Below are 20281 nucleotides of genomic sequence, written 5' to 3'. Positions count from 1 at the left end.
GTATCAGTGCATAAGGCTATGAGAAAATCTGAAATAAGGTTGGAAAACTACTTTTTTTATTAAAAGAAGAACAAGTCATGATCTATAAATCTTCTCAATCATGAAGAGAACAGAAAGAATAAAAACAAAAGCACACAAGGATGTACAAATTAGAAGAATACATAAATTAGATTTTAGAGCACAGCCTTTTTAAAACCTTCATATTTGCTTTTTGTTTGTTGTTGTTGCTTTGTATCTCTCCCTCTGTATCTCTCCCTCTTCCAGTTGTACCTATGAGGCTGTTCCCCTTTTCTCCACATTAGACCTTCACTAGGCCTCATCTTTCCCCATTGTATGATCTGGGTATATCCTCAAGTATGTTCTGTAGCTTGCACTGTGATCTGCCATATATATTTCTTTTGTGCATTTGTTAATACTACAGTTAATGTTTTAACACCTAGCAATGCTAGATCTAATACTTCACTCTTTTTTTATTATTAGATGTTCCTATCTTATTTTTCTTCCATATAATCATTAGAATTGTGTTTAAGTACAAAAGGAAAAGTCTCTGTAAGAGAGTATATAACTATGAAGTTGTATAGGAAGGATACAGATAGATATCAAAACACATTTCCCCCATGGCCTTTGAATCAAGCTTCTTAGCAGATTCCTTTCAGCAAACTGGTGGTACTTTGATAACAATAGAAACTCCTTTGACCAATAGGAAACTAAAAAATTTAAACTAGAAGTTTGTATTTGTCCTAGAAAGTGTGCAAAGACTTTGCCCTACCTTACTTTTTTTTTTTTTCAAATACTGGGGACTGAGCCTCAGTTAATTACTGGGGATTGCAGGGCTTCACATACACTAAACAAGCATGTTACCACTAAGCTACAACCAGTCTTTTATTTTGATACAGAGTCTTGCTAAGCTGCCCAGGTTGGCTTTGAACTTGGGATCCTCCTGCCTTAGCATCCCCACCCACAGTAACTGTGATTACAGGTGTGCACCACTGCACCCTGAAATCTTGATGAAAAAGGTTTATTCCCAACTCCTTTCATGAGAAGAAGCCACCCCATCCTCATGCATACAAAGCTTTGATTGATGTAAATCCTAGAGCTAAGAATCGTTCAAAATGAGTCTTGGAAATGATAGGCATGATGTTTTAAAAGTGAGCTCTTAACAACTTGACAACTCCCACCACAGGTTTAAATTTTAAAATGACCAATGGAAGTAAAGTGGGCAGTATTCTAATTAGGTTTTCTAAAGAAACCAATGGGGGAAAATTGGAAAATACTCTAATCAGGTATCATAAGATATCCAATGGAAGAAAATGGGGTAAGGTCCTCAATCAGGTACATATAGAGAAGAGAACACCCCACAGTTCAGGATATAAGACCCTAATTTTCAGACATTGGGTCCTTGAGCCTGCTTCCCCCCCAACCCCCCTCCAGTCTACATAACAGAGTGCTATCTTCTTCTTCAATAAATCTGTACTCTGTTAAAAAAAAAAAAAAAAAAAAAACAACTGGGCCAGGTGCTCCACCCTCAGTTGTCCTCTCAGGGACCAGGAACCACAGGCTTCTTCCCTAGTGGCAGAGCCTGTAGGTATGTTTTGTGGACCACCATCATCTGTGGGCTCTTCTGTCAAAGGATGTCCTCGCAGACCTCAGTTTCTGCCTCAGGAGACTGTATCATTCTCTATATTCACCTAAAATGACAAGCAGCTTTTAATGGGTGGCTCCATTATTTGGCCAGCGGCCTTCCTGAAATCTGATTGGTTAGGGCATTTGGATTTATTTGGGGTTTTTTTGTTATTGTTGTTTTTAGCCTCACAAAAGAGAAATACTTTGTAAGAAAAAAAGTAACCTTTGTGCCACTTGGTGGAGAGACATAAATATTATATAAATTCACATGGAAACACATATTCTAGAGGAAATTTTAAAATACACCAGTGTGAATTCATCTCTCCTTGCTATATGATCCTAGACAAATTAAATAAGTGTTCTAAGTCCATTATAAAAGAGAAATAAAAATGCCATTCAAAATTGATGGGAAAATTACATTATCACACTAGTTTTCTATTATTATTGTCTAAATGTCTAAAAGGATCAAACAAAATAATTTCAGATACAGGTTTAAAGGATACACCACTCCATCCATAAGAAAAGTCCTCTCTACATTGTCCAAGATGTCTCCTCACTTCCAGGACAAACAAGTGTATATAGCCTTAAAGTTTGGGGGGTTAGAGACCACTTAGGAAATACAAAGAATATTCAGAAGTTTAGATGGGGACGGGAGCTCTGAATGCTGAAATCTTGATGAAAGGATACAGATAGATATCAAAACACATTTCTCCTGAAGCAAACAGGCCACTCCTTGAAGCCCAGGCCTAGAGCTCATGCTTTGAGCATTCAATGCCTGCACACTACCCTCTATTAGCATGGCAGGGTGTGAGGGTGAAAATTGCTCTCTGTTTTTGTGCAGGATAAGAGATTATGACAGTACTCATCCTAACTACATCCCAATCCACCTTTCACAGCTGAGGACTAGTCAGTCCACCTAGATCCTGACACACTTGCCCTAGATGGATACTTCCTAGATGGGTACTTCCCCCCACACACACACCTATCCCACACCTCATGTTAGGGCACAAGTCTGCATGCCTAATTCCTTTGTCTCCGTGGAAAAAAGCAACAGAATTGGATGCATTCAAAGGGTTACATAATCTCACTGAAATAGTTTCCCCTTTACATTTATGATAAAAATAGCTAATACTTCCTGAGTATTACACTAAACAAGTGGCATGCATTGTCACCTAACCCACAATAACAGAATGAAGTGGTTTGGTTATCTCCATTTGGTGGTCAGCTGCATATTAGTTTAAAAATCATTTGCTACAGGATCTAATAGTGCGAACCTGAACCCATTCCTCAATGTCCTCTCCTCATTGCTCTGCTCTCTGCTGCCTGGTGTTGCAGATCTTGGTAGGACCTTTCATAAGCACTGACATTTGTGGTCTTTAGTTGCTTCACTGTGGGGCCCAAAGATTGCTCAGCCTCCTTCCTTTAGCTCCCAAACTTCAAAGAGCCCCTCCAGGAAGATTGCTTTCCACATATAAGCTGCTCCCTGCTTGCTCCACACTTTTGTGAATCCATAATATGCCTTCCTACCCTGATAAGGTTTCCAACTTCCCACAAATGCCCATGCACTGCCTTCAAAGCCTCAGCATCATCCCCTCTATTAATGTGTTGCTTCCTATTTCAGATAAGAACCAGCACTTCTATCATCATATTTGAATTTCAAATATCCACCCTTATCAGCTTGCCTGCCACTCTCCTCTGAGAATCCAGTTCAATCACTTGTGGTGGCCCAACTTCCTTTTATATAGCCAGGGAGGGAAATGTGGCTGGGACACAATGGGATGAAAGAAAATGAGTGTGTTTCAGTTATACCAGAATCTTTAGAAACTAATGCCTTGGTCAATTTCAATATGCCTTAGAAACAGGTTTATGTGAAAGTCTCTTGAATATTCAGCATCTTTTTACACTGGAACTGCACACATTATATACACTTTATCAGAATGTTGGGATGTTTATCCACCTGTCAAAAATGTAACCTCCTCTCCACCCAGTCTGATGGTTTGTGTTACACTTATTCCTGCCTCTTTTTCATCATATGCTCCTACCCCAGCTTGGTGACCCTGTCCCAGCTCCTAGGGGATCCTTGCATTAATAAACTTTTTTGATTTTAACCTATAACCAGTCACAGCAGCTCAACAAGAAGAGCCCCATTATGTGACAACAAGACTGTTTTCTGAAATACATCTAGGCCAGAGGCAGGCAGGAGGAGACAAGATAGGAATTGGCCCTTGACATATAGCCCCCAGAAAGGGAGAGGCCCAAGTGATATGCTGGAGGCAGCACAGAAGGCTCTCAACCCATAGCCTTAGAGGGGAGACCAGGCCTGACTCTGTCATTTACTCACCATTTGACCCTGGAGAAGCCCCAAATGTCCTGGGTAAAATGAAGGTGATGGCAGTCCCTGTCTGGTAGGTATTTGTCATGGAACAAGGACTGTAGGAAACACTCAATGAAAACAGCTGCCAAGAGAACCCCCCAGTGGATGACGGAGGAACTTAGTCATGCCATGGTCCATTATCCTGGCCCAAGTGGATTGAAAATACTGAGCCCCAGGGGAAGAGTTCAGCCTCATCCCACCCAGAGAGAGCTTGATACCCACCTGAGGCCACCATCATCTGTATCCACAGGCTCTTCCAGGTCTTCCCATTCACTGTCACTCTCATGGGACCCTTCCAGAAGCAAAGACTCTGGGAGAGGGCCCCAAGAACAGAACTGTGGCAAAGGAATGGTCCCTGAATCTGCCTCCAGACAGTCTGCACAGGGCAGCTCATCTTCGAATACAGAGTTGATCGTCAGGTACTCTTCATCCTCCGAGGTGGGGGAAGGGCTTTCAGGTGGATAATGTACGTCACATTCCTCATCATCCCTATTCAGTTCAGGACTAGAAAACAGAAATGGGTGTCCTTCCAGTCTCAGTCAGAAATTCCTCACCCTGCTTCCTCTTGCCTTGCAGGAAGCGCACCATGATATGACACATGAGACCCAGCTAGACTTCAAACAGCTCCTGCGAGAAACTGCTCCGGGCATCAGAAAGCAATCACAGAATGAGGCATGGCACCTGTGCTGGAGTAGCATCAGTTTAAGACCAAAGAGCAGCAAACAAATGATACAGTCTGAACAGTAAGTGCAATGGCAGAAGCAGCTGAGTGTTTCATGAGCAGGGGACAGCTTACCAAGCCCCAGAGGCCACACGGGACTTGACAGAGGGCAGAGCATTGAGAGCAGCACTATGACTCAGTTCTAGGATCAACTTTTCACACGATAAACAGAGTTTATTAATTTCTCTGGAACTTTAATATTCTCATTGCAAAAACTGGAAAGTCAACAAATTTATAGGATTGTTAGGATGTTTAAATTAAATAATTCTGATATATATCTTCCATGGATCCTGGCACAGGGTGAGTTTTCAGTCAGTGAAAGATGCTATTATTACAACTATTATGATGATTATGATTTCAGCAGAGGGATTACTTGGAAAAGCTAACAAAGGAGACTGGGAGTGACTCAAGCAGGGGACCTTCAAAGCACTTTCTGCATATATAAGGTCCTTTTCTGACTGCTGAATAAAAGTGCCTATTTCGAGAGGCAGCCAGCTGGAGTGACATTTACTCCCTGCCTTGGAAGGACATAGGAAGCAGAAGAACAGTAAAACCTATTATCTGATGTTGCAGACTCAACGGTGAAAGAATGAGCCTTCCAGGGACTACCCCAATATTGCCACACATGCCTTGATTAGAAAGAACAGTCCAGGCAGACAGCAGGGAACTTTGCATAGCACTGCAGACATGCAGAGAAGGTGCTCAGAAAATATCTGTTGCAAGTCTGGTTAGAGAGGATGAGAAGGAAAATCTAAGAGAAAAGCATAGAGATTTAATTTGTTTGTTAGTTTGTTTCACCAAGTACACAAATCCTCTTTTCTCAGCCTCCTTCCTCAATAGGTTGGCTTTGTTATGTGTCCCTTCCCTCCCTTCTCGTTTCCCACACTGACTCTCTTAAAATCAGCTGTAGCACTTACCAATGGCTACAAACCCCGAACACCCAGAAAGCGTCGGTCACAACCTGATTTTGCTGTGAAAAGGACATCATTTCTGCTCATAGAAGCTACAGGGTATATGCGGCAGTGAATTCCATGTAAATGCAAGCACACTTGTGTATATAGAAAAGAAACTGTATTTTGCACGGACTAAAGAGAAACATTCACTTTCAAGGGGACCAAAAGCTTTCATTTTCTTTTTGGTTTTGGTACTAGGGATTAAACCCCTGGGCCACTTTACCAATGAACTACATCCCCAATCCTCTTTATTTTTGAGAGAGGGTCTCCCCTAAGTTGCTAAGGCTGGCCTCAAACCTGGGATCCTCCTGCCTCAGCCTCTCTAGTTGCTGGGATTACAGGAGTATGCCTGGCTGGGAAAAACAAATGCTGGAGGGTGGGATGAGGAAGAAAAGTAAAAGTTGCTGAATGTGTGGAGGAAAAAAAATGTTTTCAAAACTTAAAAATAGTAGTCTGAATCACATATAAACATAAGAACATCCAGGAAAATTAGACTGCTGCCCATGCTGGCCCAGGCCAAACTCCCCACCCTGAGGGGGCACGAAGCTGCTGCCCACCAGCCATTAGAGCCTTCTGAAAGTCCATACCACACCTTTACCACCTTTCTTGCTCTATCTCTTCTGATAAGGAGTCTAGCTTTGATTTGAGGCTCCAGCTTCTGATCCTGCCTAGACATAGACCTAGAAGGATATCAACCTTTCCAGGTAGGTCTTGGTGGTCCCCATGGAGAGATCCTCGTCCTCATTCTGCTATAAGTTATGAAGAACTACAGCCGTTGCTTCCACTCTTCTGCACACACTCAAGCTACTCTTGCAGATCTGACCTTGAACTCCACCATGGGCATGGGAAAGGGTGAACAAGGAAAGAAGAGGCACAAAAAGGCCTGTGTGTGCTCCAAGGTGGAGCCTATTGCTTAGAAAGGGCAAGACTTGGAGATCTGAGGAATTTGATAAAGACAGTAGAGCAAGGCCAGGTGTTTTGGCAGGTGGACAGACCAGGTACAGGGTCAGAGTTCTTCACTGGGACCTGAAGCCAGTTTAAGACCTCCAGGGAGAATGTAGCAGGGCTCCCATGAAGCAACGGAAGGGGTCAATGTGTTCAGAGTTCTCTGCTCACCCCCAGGTATATTTAGTGAACTTGAATGCTCCTACCTTTGTTCCTGTCTACCAAGCTATCCAAAAGGAGTCTTTGATAGATACATGGTACCTAAAAGAAGATCTGGAGATCCACCCTGGGCTCCCTCTGCCCAACCATCTCTCTTCCATGTAAGCAGACAGGATCCCACCAAAATCCTGCAGCTCTTTAGCAGCTATTTCTATTAATAGGAACCCTAATTTAGTTCTGAGGTCAGTTAAATTATTCTGGAGATTCAGATCATGATAGGTTATTTGCAGAGATAAGACACCAAGTCCAGTTTCCATAGCAGATGATGTTCTTCAAAGATCTGGATTACCAAAATCATCTCCATCTTTGAGGAAGACAAATTAGAAGATAGCATTTCAGATTTGAAATAAGAAGCTATTACAATATAATTGTTCTATTTACTTGTGGTTAATCTTACAAAAAGTTAAATTTTGTATCTCTTCATGTAAACTTCAGCCTTTTCTCTAGCTTTTTCTCTAGCTTTCCAGTATTGGGTCTGATTCGCATGTCCTGTTAGCCCTAGTGATGCTTATGGGAGCTCTGGGTCTTCGCTCCTTTAGCATTTGGCAAGTCAGGTTTGCAATGTCTCTAAGACATCAAGTAGAGAGGTCTAATGGAGTGCTGTATTTGAAGTTCAAATGATAAATTTGAGACGGAGATCAATATTTTGGAGTTGTCAGAGAGGTATGTCTTGGTGGGAGGGGGTCTTGTAAGTGCTGAGAGCCTGCTATGGGCTCCGCTCTGTTAGGCTACTGCTGCTCCTAGCGGGGCTTGTGCCTCACTCACTCCCCTCAACCACACTCTCATTGAAGTGTAGGCGTGATAGCCCTGCTCTGTTCATTGGCTGATTCATCCCCCAAAAGCTACTCTTGTCACAGCTGGCCTGGCAGCTCCTTGAGCCTGCTAATTATTCTTTACTATTCCAAGAGCAGTGCCCTCTCACAGAAGGCATTGTAGAGTCACTTTGGGTTCATTTCAAGGACTTCTGCTTTATTTTGCATTTCATTCATTCATTCATTTAGCAATACTGGGGACTGAATTCAGGGGTGCTCTACAACTGAGCTATATCTCCAGCTCTTTATTCACTTAGACACAGAGTCTCACTAAATTGACAAAGTTGGCCTCAAACTTATTATCCTCCTGCCTCTGCCTTCCAATTTTCTGGGATCACAGGTATATGCCACTGTACCTAGCTTTTTTTTTCTTTTTTGCTTCTTAAATGGCCATAAAAATTTATCATTTTACAAAATGGCATTTGCTCAACTTACATGCATTTTACTTACATCAATTCAACTACATGTGCTACGTGAGAGAGGGAAGAAAGAGAGAGAAAGAGAGAACCTCAAACATTTTGCTGTGTCTAACTTCTCACCCAATGAGTGTAAGCCCTAAAGTACACTTTGAGTGGGAGAAGGGAATCCTCCATGTCCGAGGTTCAGTCTCAGTTCCTATAGCCCAGGATTTGAAGATACATAGTTCACATAGAGTATGGCCCACAGATGCAAGCCTCCAGACTGCATTGGGGCTCAAACAAAGAAGTGTTCTGCTCCCACACTAAGGAAGCACATAACATCATATCTTCCAAAGTGATACTCAAGGGCAAAATAACTTAATGTGATTTTCATCTTATGTCCAAACCTTAGAAACTAACCCTGAATAATATGCAGATGTGTGAGGGGAGGGGTGGGACTGTGGGGATGGAAAGGACAGTAAAATGAGACAGACATGATTACCCTGTATACATGTTTGATTACACTACTAGAGTGATTCTGCACCATGTACAGACAAAGGAATGAGAAGTTGCGCTCCATTTGTGTACTATATGTCAAAATGCATCCTATTGACATGTATAACTAATTAGAACAATTTTTTAAAAAGATGCAAATGCTTCCCCAGCCAAGCCCTGCCCCTAATAGGCACAGAATCCCTACAATCCTCTGTGAAAATGGACTGCACTGCTTTCTGATGTTGTGCTTACAAAGATCCATGACTACATGATAAAAATCTCTGAACAGAGAATGAAGAGAACAAAGAAGGAAAAATGAAATCTAATCTTTTCTGTGACATTCTGAGTTTTCTGAGGTGCTGGAAGGCATCTGGGGTTAAGAAGTAGCCACCCAGTAGATGGTAAGTTCTGGTACTTTGCAGGGAATTTCAATTTACAAGGCCTGTCCTTTAGCTAGAAAGGGAAAGAATATAGACTTGTGCTGAGTCCCTACTCTGTGCCAAGTACTATGATGTGTGATTTCTTTTGATCTGCACATGTCCTGTGCAATGGTTGTGATCTTTGTTCATAACGGGGACGCCTCCAGCTCAGGGCCGTCACCTCTCCAGGCACACTAGTAAGTAGTAAAACTAAAACCAAGATATGTGATCTAGAAGTTTATGCTTTTTTGTTGTAAACTGCAGAAAGTTTGACCCATAGATACCAGAAACAAAGAGGCAGTTGGCCTGGCACAGCCACATCAAAACTGAAGATATTTCTAAGTGGATCCACAAAGAACCACAATCTTATTTTGGAATTTTTAATTCCCATCCTTCTCAGGAGTTGAAAGAACTGCCTTGTGATTGCTGGGCTTGTGCCACACTTTCATTCCGGTAGGGGGCAGTCACTTGCTATTTGTGCATTAAATGTGAGCTAATGTACTGTTGAAGGAAAAGCTGTCATGATTTGAGTTTTTCTTTCAGAGAGGAGAAAAGGTTCCTGTGGGGGGAGAACGAAAATAAACAAATAAATAAAGCCAGAACCATCACCAAGAGGCAAGTGCAAGGAGAAGGTGAGGGCTATGGAGGGAGCAGTGCTGACAACACTGAGGCCGCCTGCCGTGGCTGTGTGGACCATATGGGCCAGGGCAATCAGCAAAGGGTGGAAACGAAGTGAGTGCAGAGGCTCTACTAGAACATTCTGGACAAGCATTCGGGACTCTTGTGTGATTCTAAAAAGGCAACCCCCTCTAAGAATGACAGATTTTGGACATCTGGTATGCCCTTGTAAGCAGGGACAGAAAGCCAAATTTAATCAGAAAAACAAAATAATATGATGTTTCTTGCAAAAAATAAAATTAAATTAATGAGAAAAGGATAAGAAGAGATGAGTGGCAGAATTTTCAAGTAGAAGAAATAAAGAAATAGATTTCATCTTGATAAAATGAAGCACTTTGTGATCAACAACTCTATGATATTCAAATGGGTCACTTCAAGAGGTAACCAGTTCTGCATTCCTGGAGATATTCAAACAAAAGCTGGGTCCCGTTCTTGTGGAGTGTTATAGAACAGATTCTAGCAAGGAAAATGAGTTTAGGTTAGATCATCTTTATATGGAACAATCTGATATTCTATGACACTGTGAATGAAGTATTGACTGTATACCTAGTAATTAGTTTGAAAATAGCATTTTTAGTAACCATCAACTATACTGGATTAAGGGCACATGGTAATTCTATGTCTGGGCTTGCATGTAAATCCAGAACTACTTTAGAAACCAGATGACAGGGTTTATCACCCCAAATTATCTGGATATAAGATTTTTAATAATTCAAAATAGTAGCCCCATGCCTATAGGAGGTAGAATTCTTATATGTCCTACAAGAGCATGTTAATGATTGTCCTTGGATATATCTCCATAGGTTATTCTTTTTTATGATTTTATCAAGTATATCAATTACTGCCTAGAAAGCAATTGTAAGGAACTGTAAATACACATGGGTTTATATGTTCATTATCAAACAATTGAAACTAGTATCACTGATTAATGTGCTTGCCCACCCTGTTCTACTTTGCAAGCTAGTTAGGTTTTGTTTGGCTGACACACTGTTCTTTAAAAGATTGAATCAGGTTGCTTTGAGGGAATGTGGGCCTGGACTCTGTTTGTCATGTCTCTCATAAGGCTTAATTGTATGCTTATTGCTGCTTCATACGGTGGAGCCTCAATATACATAGGGGGTTGGTTTCAGAGCGCCACCCCCCCATCAGATGCCCAAATCCCCAGATATTGGAGCCCCTTATACAAAATGTAGTAGATATCTGTGTATAGCCTACACATCCTTCCACATACTTAAATCATCTCTAGATTATTCATAATACCTAACTCAGTGGAAATGTTACGTAAATAGTTGTTACCATACTGTTTAAGGAATAATGACCAAAAAAAAAAATGTGTGTATGTTCAGTACAAATGCAATTTTTACAAATATTTGCAGTCTATAGTTGGTTGAATCCACAATGCAGAACCCACACATATGAAGGGCTGATTATTCGTCATATCAGCAGCTAGTCCTATTTATCTACTCGTGTCTCTTGTCTAGGATGACCATAAATTAGAGCAATTTAATCTCAATGCATTTATATAGTGTCAAACACAAACTACTGCTCTTTGCTATTTGCCTGTTGGGTGCATAGGCATTGAGTTGGCAAACACCTAGAAGCAGTAACTGCCCCCTTGCATTTGTACTCCACTCTCTGCTCCTAGCAAGTTCCCTAGAATTTTGGGTATATAATAAATACTTATCTAACTAAAGACATGTGTTTCATGAGAACAGTAGTAAACTACAAATACTTAGGGATGGATAGGAACAAAAATGGCTGTTAACATGAAAATTTTACTCTGTTTCTGAAGATGTAGATGGATTTTTTTAAAGGTGGTGTGGATAATAAAGAATTATATTGCAAGAACTTCTTACCACTATTAGAGGCTTTAAAAGGCTATGAATGGTATAAGACAAAGTTTTGCGAAAACCCGAGGCTGCCTTCTGTGTTCTCCAGGACATACTGGGGACAATCTTGGTCTAGGTGGGTTGCTTCCCCCAAATCTCATAAGCTGTGGTTACAAAAACTATGCTCCTCTTCTTTCTGCTTCCCTTCCAAATGTCTAGAACAATACTGGACACAATAAGCATCTGAGCCTAGTTACTGATTGCTTGATTATAATGAAATACATGCAATTTACAAAATGTCTGTAAATGTCATTAGTCTTACCTTCCAAGTCTCCTGATATCACACACAGAATAGCAGTTTTGCCTCAAATCATTTTCCAATGAAGTAGCCAATATTGGTGGCTCCATTTCTTGGTGAAGTTTACATAAATGAGGATGGGACTCCAGAGGACGTGTCAAGGACCCAGCCCATAGTTTCTCTCTGTCTTGGCCTCCTTGTGCCTCACTGGTGGCCTTGTAAAAAGACTCTGGCCTGAGATTCAGGCCTTCCCCTGCATCCAGGGAGGCACTGTCCCTCCATCTGTCCTCTTGGTCCAGGCTGGGACTGTGTTCTGAGTCAGTACATGTTGCCCTGGTGAGTTCTTTGTCTGCTGAGAGTGCAGATATCTATTAAAAGAAATGCTAATGATTACTGGCTCCATGGTGCACACTGAGCAAACTCTAAAACTTGCCTCTTTGAGAAATAAAAGGCTTTTTTTCATGATTGTAGGTCAGAGCAGTTAAAAGATAGACCTTGGGGTTAGACCCCTCCATCAAGATCTAAGCTTTCCCACTTACTCCTCCTGAACCACAGCAACACACTCAGTCCTATCCCTAGCACCTTAGTGTAGGGACAGTGAAAACTCTCAATAAATGTGAGCTCTGATTATTTTGTAATGAGAAATTCATTACAAACACACAAACACACACACACACACACACCACTTTATCCATGGCTTCATTTTCAGTTGCTAAAGTTTAAAAATATCAAATAGAAAATACTAGAAATAAATAATTCATAACTTTTAAAGTGCACACCATTCTCAATAGGATGATGAAATCTCAAAACTATTCTGCTCCATCCTGCCCAAGCCATGAATCATCTCTGTCCTATGTATCCATGCTGTATACATTACCTGCCCATTAGTTACTCAGTAGCTATCTTGGTCACAGATCAACTATTAGGGTATTGTAGTGCTTCTGTTCAAATAACCCTTATTTTACTTAATACTGGCCAAAAGGCACAAGAGTAGTGATGCAAAAAGGCATCAGGACATAAAAGATGGAAGGACAGATTAACTCTGGTACTATGTGGTAATGCTGCAGGTCATATGGGGGGATGGGATATACAGGAGTTGGCACTATACATGGTTTTAGGCATCCCTTGGGGGTTTTGAAACATATCTCTTCTGAAGAAGGGATACTACAGTATTTTCAATATTTAGACATAATGAAAATTGGAGAAAAACTAAGAAAAAATGTGACATTTTATCTTACTTTCCAATAAGAAAAGAGTTTTCTCTGCCTTCCAGCATGAGGCTCTTTCTTGGGTCTCAACCCCTCTTCTCCAAACATGACTTGATCCACCTCTATTGCTTGTACCTCTGTTGGATTTTTAGGTTCTTACTTTGAAAACCTGCTATGACTTGTTACCACTACTCAACCTTCTATAGAAGGACAGTCTGTGTTTCTAAAAGACCATGCATAGCACAACCTTCTGAGTCATTTGATTCTAGCCACATTTGTGGCCTTTCAGCTATTTTACAACTCTAAGAATAAATGTGTTGTTCTTTGAAATCTCTGTTGAATCAGTTTTAACATCTGCCTAGTTTCCTCTTTCAATGAGTTAAAGAAAATCTTTAACAGGTGCTCATGTTTATAACTGTATGACAGTCGTGACTTCACCTTTGCCTGAAAATTAGGTCAGCACTTCTAATCCATAATCTACATCCCAGTGAGCACACTGGCTGAGCTCACAGCCCTGTCCTCACCTCTACCATCCCACCCCTGAGGATTCCCTGCCCTTCTAACTGTCTATATCCCCACAATGAGAGGTGCACATTTATTAATTATAAATTAGAAACACCGTAACATGGATAGACTTGCATATTATAATGGATGTACCAAAAATTAAAATAGATGAGAAAAAAATGAAAAGAAAGAACAGTTATCACTGTTTTGTATTCTTTGGGGGGACCTTCAAGATCTTTTTAACCCTCGCTCTCCTTCCTGTTCCCAGTCCTCAGACACTCTCTCCCGCAGTCCTTCCACTCTTCAAGGCTTCCAGTCCAGGATCTGCTGCTCTTTAATTATCACCGTCACTCCTCTTCCCACCACCATGCTCTCACTTTTCCTTTGACTCTGCCTAGAGTCAAAGGACTCTACCCCATTTTTTGCTACCACAAAAACAAAGAACTCCCCTACGCTCCTTCCTCTCATCCCTCTCCACCTCCATCTCTAGGAAGAGTGCATGTAGAAGTCCACTCCACTCCACCTACAGATAGTTCATCTAAATTCCAGTTTCTAGTGAAATGACTCATGGACATCACATATGCTTCTGAGCTTCTGACCACGCTAATGTGAGATGTGTGACTGCAGATGACAAATGGGCACTCAAGACTTCTGGTCCCTTCCTCCTTATTGGAAGGTTCCTTACTTATTTACTCTACATACGTGGGGTTTGCTGTCAACTGCACCCTTGTGTGGTTCTCCTAGCACTTCTCAGGCCTTCTTCTCATTCTCATTTGCTGCCTCATCTTTCTGAACAAGACCTTTCAGTGTTGAGGCCTGGTGCTGACTTCTCAGTCCTCTTCTTGACTTTCCTAATGTTGTCCCCACCACTTTAAGCCATTCTGTGATGGCTATATGCTAACAATTCCAAATTCAGTTTTTCCAGTCCTGACCTCATACTTATGTGCCATAAACTACTGTTTAATAGACCTCTTCATTTGATATGCTATAAATATCTTTTTTACCCATATTTTTAATTGGTGCCTTATGGTCATATGTACTGATGCTATTTGTTTTTACATATTTGTATATGCACACAATATAATAATGTAATTTAGCCAATATTACTCCCCATCCATTTTTCCCCTCCCTCCCACTATAAACATCTTTATAGGCTACCAAAAACTGATTTTTATACAATGTCAGGAACTACTGCTGAGCTCCCTCAGCCAAAGTTAGGCCCCCTCCCTGGATCAGCCCACATCCCATTTCTGGTTAAAGCAGAGTGAAATTCAGGATAGATCTAAGGGGATCACTGAGGCCCATTTTTGCAGCTGCACCATATTGACCTCTTCCTCGCAGATGATGTCCCAGATGGAAGGACCCATAAACCTCCTGCACTCAAATACCTGCCTAAGAGTTTGTTTCCTAGGACTCCACAGGGGACAGAGCAATGGGGAATTTCACATTAGCTTGCCCACAAAACCAGATATTTGATCATACACCAGTCTAGTTATTGCTGTGAGGATATTTTTCAGATGTGCTTAACATTTAAATCTGTAGAATTTGAGTAAAAATAGATTGCCCTCCATAATGTGGAGCTTTATCCAATCAGATGAAGGCATTGAGAGTAAAGGTCACCTCCTGCCCCTACCCTGATAAAAGGGACTTCTGCCTCCAGACTCTCCTGGAGCTGGACTTCTACATGCACTCTTCCCTGAGGCCCCAGCCTGTTTTGGCTGGCCCTGTAGAATTGGGGCTGGACAGCCACCAACATTCCAATCCCTTAAAATAAATGTCTTTCTTTCTTGTGTGTGTGTGTGTGTGTGTGTGTGTGTGTGAGAGAGAGAGAGAGAGAGAGAGAGAGAGAGAGAGAGAGAGAAAGAGAGAGAGATGTATGTGTGTGTGTGGTACTGTTTCTCTAACATAAGCATCAAGGTAAAAATTTTGACTTTCCCTGATTCCAGTGGCTCTTTTCTTTGTACTAGATCACACATGCCTTAGGAGAACCTCATGCTTTCCTACTTTAGGAGGGCAGGCATACATCCTATTTTCCACTTAATTCCTTATTTATGTATATTCTCTTTGTTTCTTCTTCCATTCTCTGATGATCAGTCTACCAAAAAGCTTGTCCTTAGAAGGTTCCCGGCCAAAGTCTAAATGTATAAACATGTACAAGAAGACCTCAGCATCGTGAGAAGCAGAAGCAGAAGGAGGAAGGAGACTCACTGATGCTTGTGAGCTACTTATTTTCTTCCCCCAGTGGAAGGAGGTGGTGGCGAATCTTCCTACAAGTAGCAATGTGCTTCTTAGGACCACCATACAGGGAAAAGACTTTCTGACCAGGTAACTTTGGGAGCCAGATAAAGACAGTAGAGTCCACAGTATCTTACCTGCCATCCCTGCTCCATCTCAGGCAGCACACCTGGAGGGGGTCGGCAAAGGAGGAGTGTGACTTCCTGTGGTGCCCCTCGCAGTAAATGGAGCACCTCCTATGAGAAACCCAGAGTCACAGTCAGATTTGGGGCTGGAATCTCTAGGGAGCTTCTCCTCTATATTCCCCACTATGACTGGAGGGCTACCACTTCCCCAACCTTGATCTGTTTCATGGCTCCAGAGAAGTTTGAAGAACACCATTGTGGGCCTGACTTCTCAAAGGGCAAGAAGACAAGGACAATGGCTGTGGGACCCACAGGGGCAATGCACAGAGGCTAGGCTGGGACTAGCCCCACTACCTAGACTTCCAAAGCATGACACTGGCTCTGAGCTTCCTGCCATGGCTTGCTGGGACCCTGAGAACCTCTCACATGTGATACTGCAATGGCCCACTTTGATTCCTGACTTCTCCAGTGTCTCCCACCTGCCTTCCTCTGAATGGCCCAAGCAGTCTTTCCAAAGTGCAGAAATGGCCAAGTTTTCCTGCTGCTGTACCACCTCCCTGGCTTGTCCCAAACACAGAGCACACTGTTCTCATCTGCCACTGCCTCTCTCCCCAGCTAATTCTCCGTATTCTTTCTCCCCTCTCCACCCACATCCTAAGCTCCCACCATGCTGAACCTATGCTCTAAGCCACCTACACCCTGCCCATAACACAAGGATGTTAATAGCCCCTATTTCCTATCGAGGCTAGGATTTGTCAGTCTCCTAGTACTATTAGCATTTTAGGCTGAATAATTCTGGAGGGTTTTATTTGGGAGGGGGTTTGCAGTACTGGGGAGTCAAGTGGGTCATTCTTTGCTGAGACACATGTCCTATATATTGAATGATGTTTAGCCAGAATCTCTGGTTTCTATTCACAGGATGCCAGCACCACCTGTCACTTGTGATAATTATAAACATCTCTGTGCGAGGCCAAATATCCCCTGAGAGACAAATGCATTTCTGCTTAAGAACCAATGATCCAGATGTTCCACAGCCTCCCACTTCAGCCACCTAGGACTTCCACAGGATGCACTTCTTCCCTGGAGAAGTTGAAACAGCACGGGCTTTCAACTCTCACAACTCTTTATTTTATTTTATTTTATTTGTACTAGAGAATGAACCCAGAGGCACTACTGAGGCCAGCCTTGAATTTGCAATCCTCCTGCCTCAGTCTCCCAAGTTCCTGGGAGTAAAGACTTGTGCCACTGTGCCCAGATATGCCCTTTATTTTCTGTAGTCATTTTTGTTTCCTGAGCTGTCCCATTTCCACCTGATCTCTGAGACTATATGAACTCCTCTCCCCCATGTCTTCAGTCTCTCTCAGAGTACAGGTTTCAGTCAGAGGATGGATGAATGAAGGTGAGACCGCCCCACCTAAGCACACACTGTTCTGCAGACTCCACACCCCTCCTGGCCCCTCCCAGAGCTGATCTCCACTTTCTACCTTCCTACTCTGGGCTCCTGGAACCCATTTGTGTGGGCTGCATGAGGCTCCCTGTTGGACTCAACCAAAGGAGCACAGGCAGAGACTAGGGACAGGGAGGAGAGGGAGGTCAATGTTGGTTCTTAACTTCCTCTCCATGGGGTTGCCACAAGATGGTTCCTTCCCTCCGCTAATGTTGTGCCAGTGAGTCCTCTTCACCCACTCTGGCAGTTTCTGGGCTTAGGTAATTGCTCCTTCCCCATCCCCTTTGGGCTTGGGAGAGTGGGAAATGTACCCCATTATGACAAGCCCTAGTTCCCAGTCTGCTACACTCTCCCCCAACTTCCCAAAAACCTGCCCACACATTATTAAACTCTCCACAAATGACTCCATTTTCTCAGTTTCTTGCAGGACCCTATTAACTTAGACAACATTTGATTGAGATTTATGCTATGGGAATTAAGAAAAATCCTCTTTTCTGTCTCATTCTCTCTCTCTCTCTCTCTCTCTCTCTCTCTCTCTAATTCCATTTTATCACAGGCAGGATAATCAGTGTTATATGTCAAAAACTATAAATTCAGGGGAAGAGAGCAGAAAGGGACCCACTCTAGTCCCTCCAGTCTCACACACGGTTCCAGAATTTCATGTTCAGTTTCACTGATGAACCTCATGAGAAGCAAGGCTTCCTTAAGGTCAGAGATTTAGAAACTGAGACAGAAAATTAAATGTGGGAACGCTTTCTGTGTGATCAGTCCAGGCTCTAGGTGTGAATTTCAAGAGCCTGAGTACTCCCTACAGGGGTGGCATTGGGGCACTGAAAGAATGATGGCTGATGTCAGCCTGTACACATAACTGTGGTCCTCAAGGGCCCCAGCACCTGGAAGACAAGGCCTTCTGTGGGCCTTCCATTGACTGCCAGGATAATGTCACCAACTGCAATGGCTCCATGTTCCTCAGCTGGTTGCCCTGGAAATAGCCGCTTGATCCTCACGAGATCATTCTTGAGGTGGCTGCAGTTTTCTCTCTCCATCTGCACAAAACTGAATCCCAAACCATTGATATTCTTTTTCAGTTTGACTTCAAACTTAAGACCTGCATTTGAAACATTGATAGAAATAAATCTTTCAGTAGGTTACAATTGATAAGCTTCAAAATGCAAATTGTCAAGGTAATGAATTATTTCTGACTTGCATTAAAAGATTTCACATGCTAATTTTCATGACAGAGTCTATTATGCCTATTATAGACCAGTGCTGCCCAATAGAGATGTAATATGAGCTCAAATATAAACCACAGTGTCATTTCAAAGCTTTCAAATAGGTACATTAAGAAAAAAGTAAGCAGGGGTGGCAGTGCACACCTGTAATCTCAGTGGCTCAGGAGGCTGAGGCAGGAGGATTGCAAGTTCAAGTTCAGCCTCAGCAACTCAGCAAGGCCTTAAGCAATTTAGTGAGACCCTGTCTCAAAATAAAACAAAAAAAAAGGTCTGGATATATGGCTCAGTGGTTAAGCACCCCTGGGTTCAATCCCTGGTTCCAAAAACATGTAAAAGGAAACAGATATAATTAAAATCTTAATCATATATTTTATTCAACTCAATACAGATGATCCTCAATTTATGATGGGATTACATCCTGATAAACCCCTTATAAACTGAAAATATCAAAAGTAACCTACAGTTCATCCTAGCTGAACAGCACATCACTCAGCAGAACATCCATTGTTTCCCCTCCTGAGCACGGCAGCTGCCTACCATCTCCAGAGATGATCGTCTGCATATCTTGTATGACCAACCCCAGAAAAGGTCAAACTTCAAAGCTGAAGGTATAGTTTCTACTGAATGCTGCTTTTGCACTATCGTAAAGTTGAAAAATTGTAAGTGAAGCCATCAAAAGTTAGGTACCATCTGCACATTTAAAATATTATCATTTCAACATATAATCAATATGAAAAAATATTAATGAGATATTTTGCATTCTTCTTATGAACTAAGTTTTCAAAACCCAGAATGTATTTTATCTATTTGATTAGGCCAAATAGCCTAATAGCCTAATGCCATGTGTGGCTCAATAGCCAAAATGGCAAGTGGTTAGCATATTGGACAGTGCCATTGAATGGACAATGCAATTATAGATAACTAACAAAATAAATATAATGATATAATTTGTATTTGAATCAAATAAACATTATTCCTTTGGAACCCTACTTGTGTTTTAGTATGCCCAATACTAAATTTTGTGTAATTAGGTCATGGGGACAATTATGGTCAACTCTGAGGATGTTTTAGTTGCACTTGTATTTGGTTGAATTGACTGACCATATGACAAAACAGTCACTCCTGGACACCAAAGATAGATACAACCCTGGACATCTAGGGAGTATGGCAGCAAAAGAAGTCCCTGGGCTTCCTCCTGTCAACCTTCATCAACTGAGCTGGCATCAATGAACAAAAGGACAGAGCCTCAACTTGTAAACCTCAGTTGGGGCAAGAACACAAGTGGCTGAAGCCATACAGTGGAGACATGTGACACAGCAGATTCTACTATCACCATTTGAGCCTCCTTGGCTCAGCGTGTAGACAGTTTTTCAAAGGTCCCCATTGAGGTGTGCGAAAGAATAAGAAAAGAAGAAATACTTTGTTTAAGGATAAGTGTTCATCCTGCAGCCACCACATTACTCAACCCTATGACTACCTACATCCAGTCTGTCTCACACCTTCTGCAGGTATGTCCAAGATCTCTATGCAAGGCCTGGGATACGGCTAAGCTCTAAATCATGACATCATAAGAAAATAAACATTTTCAATCTAGCAGGAAACAAAAATCACAAGAGACATGGAAAGAGGCAATCCATCAGAAGATGGGCAATTATGCCCTTCTATACTGATCATGGATTTGCTTTTCAAAATGATGTTTCTAATAAGGCTAGTTTCCTGAACACCCTCATCTCCCAACCTGCCTCATCAGTCCTCAGATAACTCTG

At 42.0% G+C, this 20281-nt stretch overlaps 1 protein-coding gene across 5 annotated transcripts in view; it reads right to left on the bottom strand.

Annotated features, from left to right (window-relative positions):
• Window positions 1–1506: 1506 nt before the first annotated feature.
• Window positions 1507–20281, bottom strand: part of Frmpd2 (FERM and PDZ domain containing 2) — a 136814-nt gene continuing 118039 nt past the window's right edge. For 2 of the 5 annotated variants that reach the window (XM_048807521.1, XM_048807522.1), the window contains exons 26-30: window positions 18177–18391; window positions 15849–15947; window positions 11789–12132; window positions 4220–4501; window positions 1507–1688 (exon numbers count right to left, since the gene is read on the bottom strand). In XM_048807521.1, coding sequence (XP_048663478.1) covers window positions 1685–1688; window positions 4220–4501; window positions 11789–12132; window positions 15849–15947; window positions 18177–18391 — 944 coding nt within the window. In that variant the 3' untranslated portion in view covers window positions 1507–1684. The other 3 variants (XM_048807523.1, XM_048807524.1, XM_048807525.1) reach the window with 2 other exon arrangements.

This window comes from Marmota marmota, unplaced genomic scaffold (genome assembly GCF_001458135.2).
Source record: "Marmota marmota marmota unplaced genomic scaffold, marMar, whole genome shotgun sequence".
NCBI classification, from domain to species: domain Eukaryota; kingdom Metazoa; phylum Chordata; class Mammalia; order Rodentia; family Sciuridae; genus Marmota; species Marmota marmota.
This window is presented reverse-complemented; position numbering and strand designations above follow the sequence as displayed.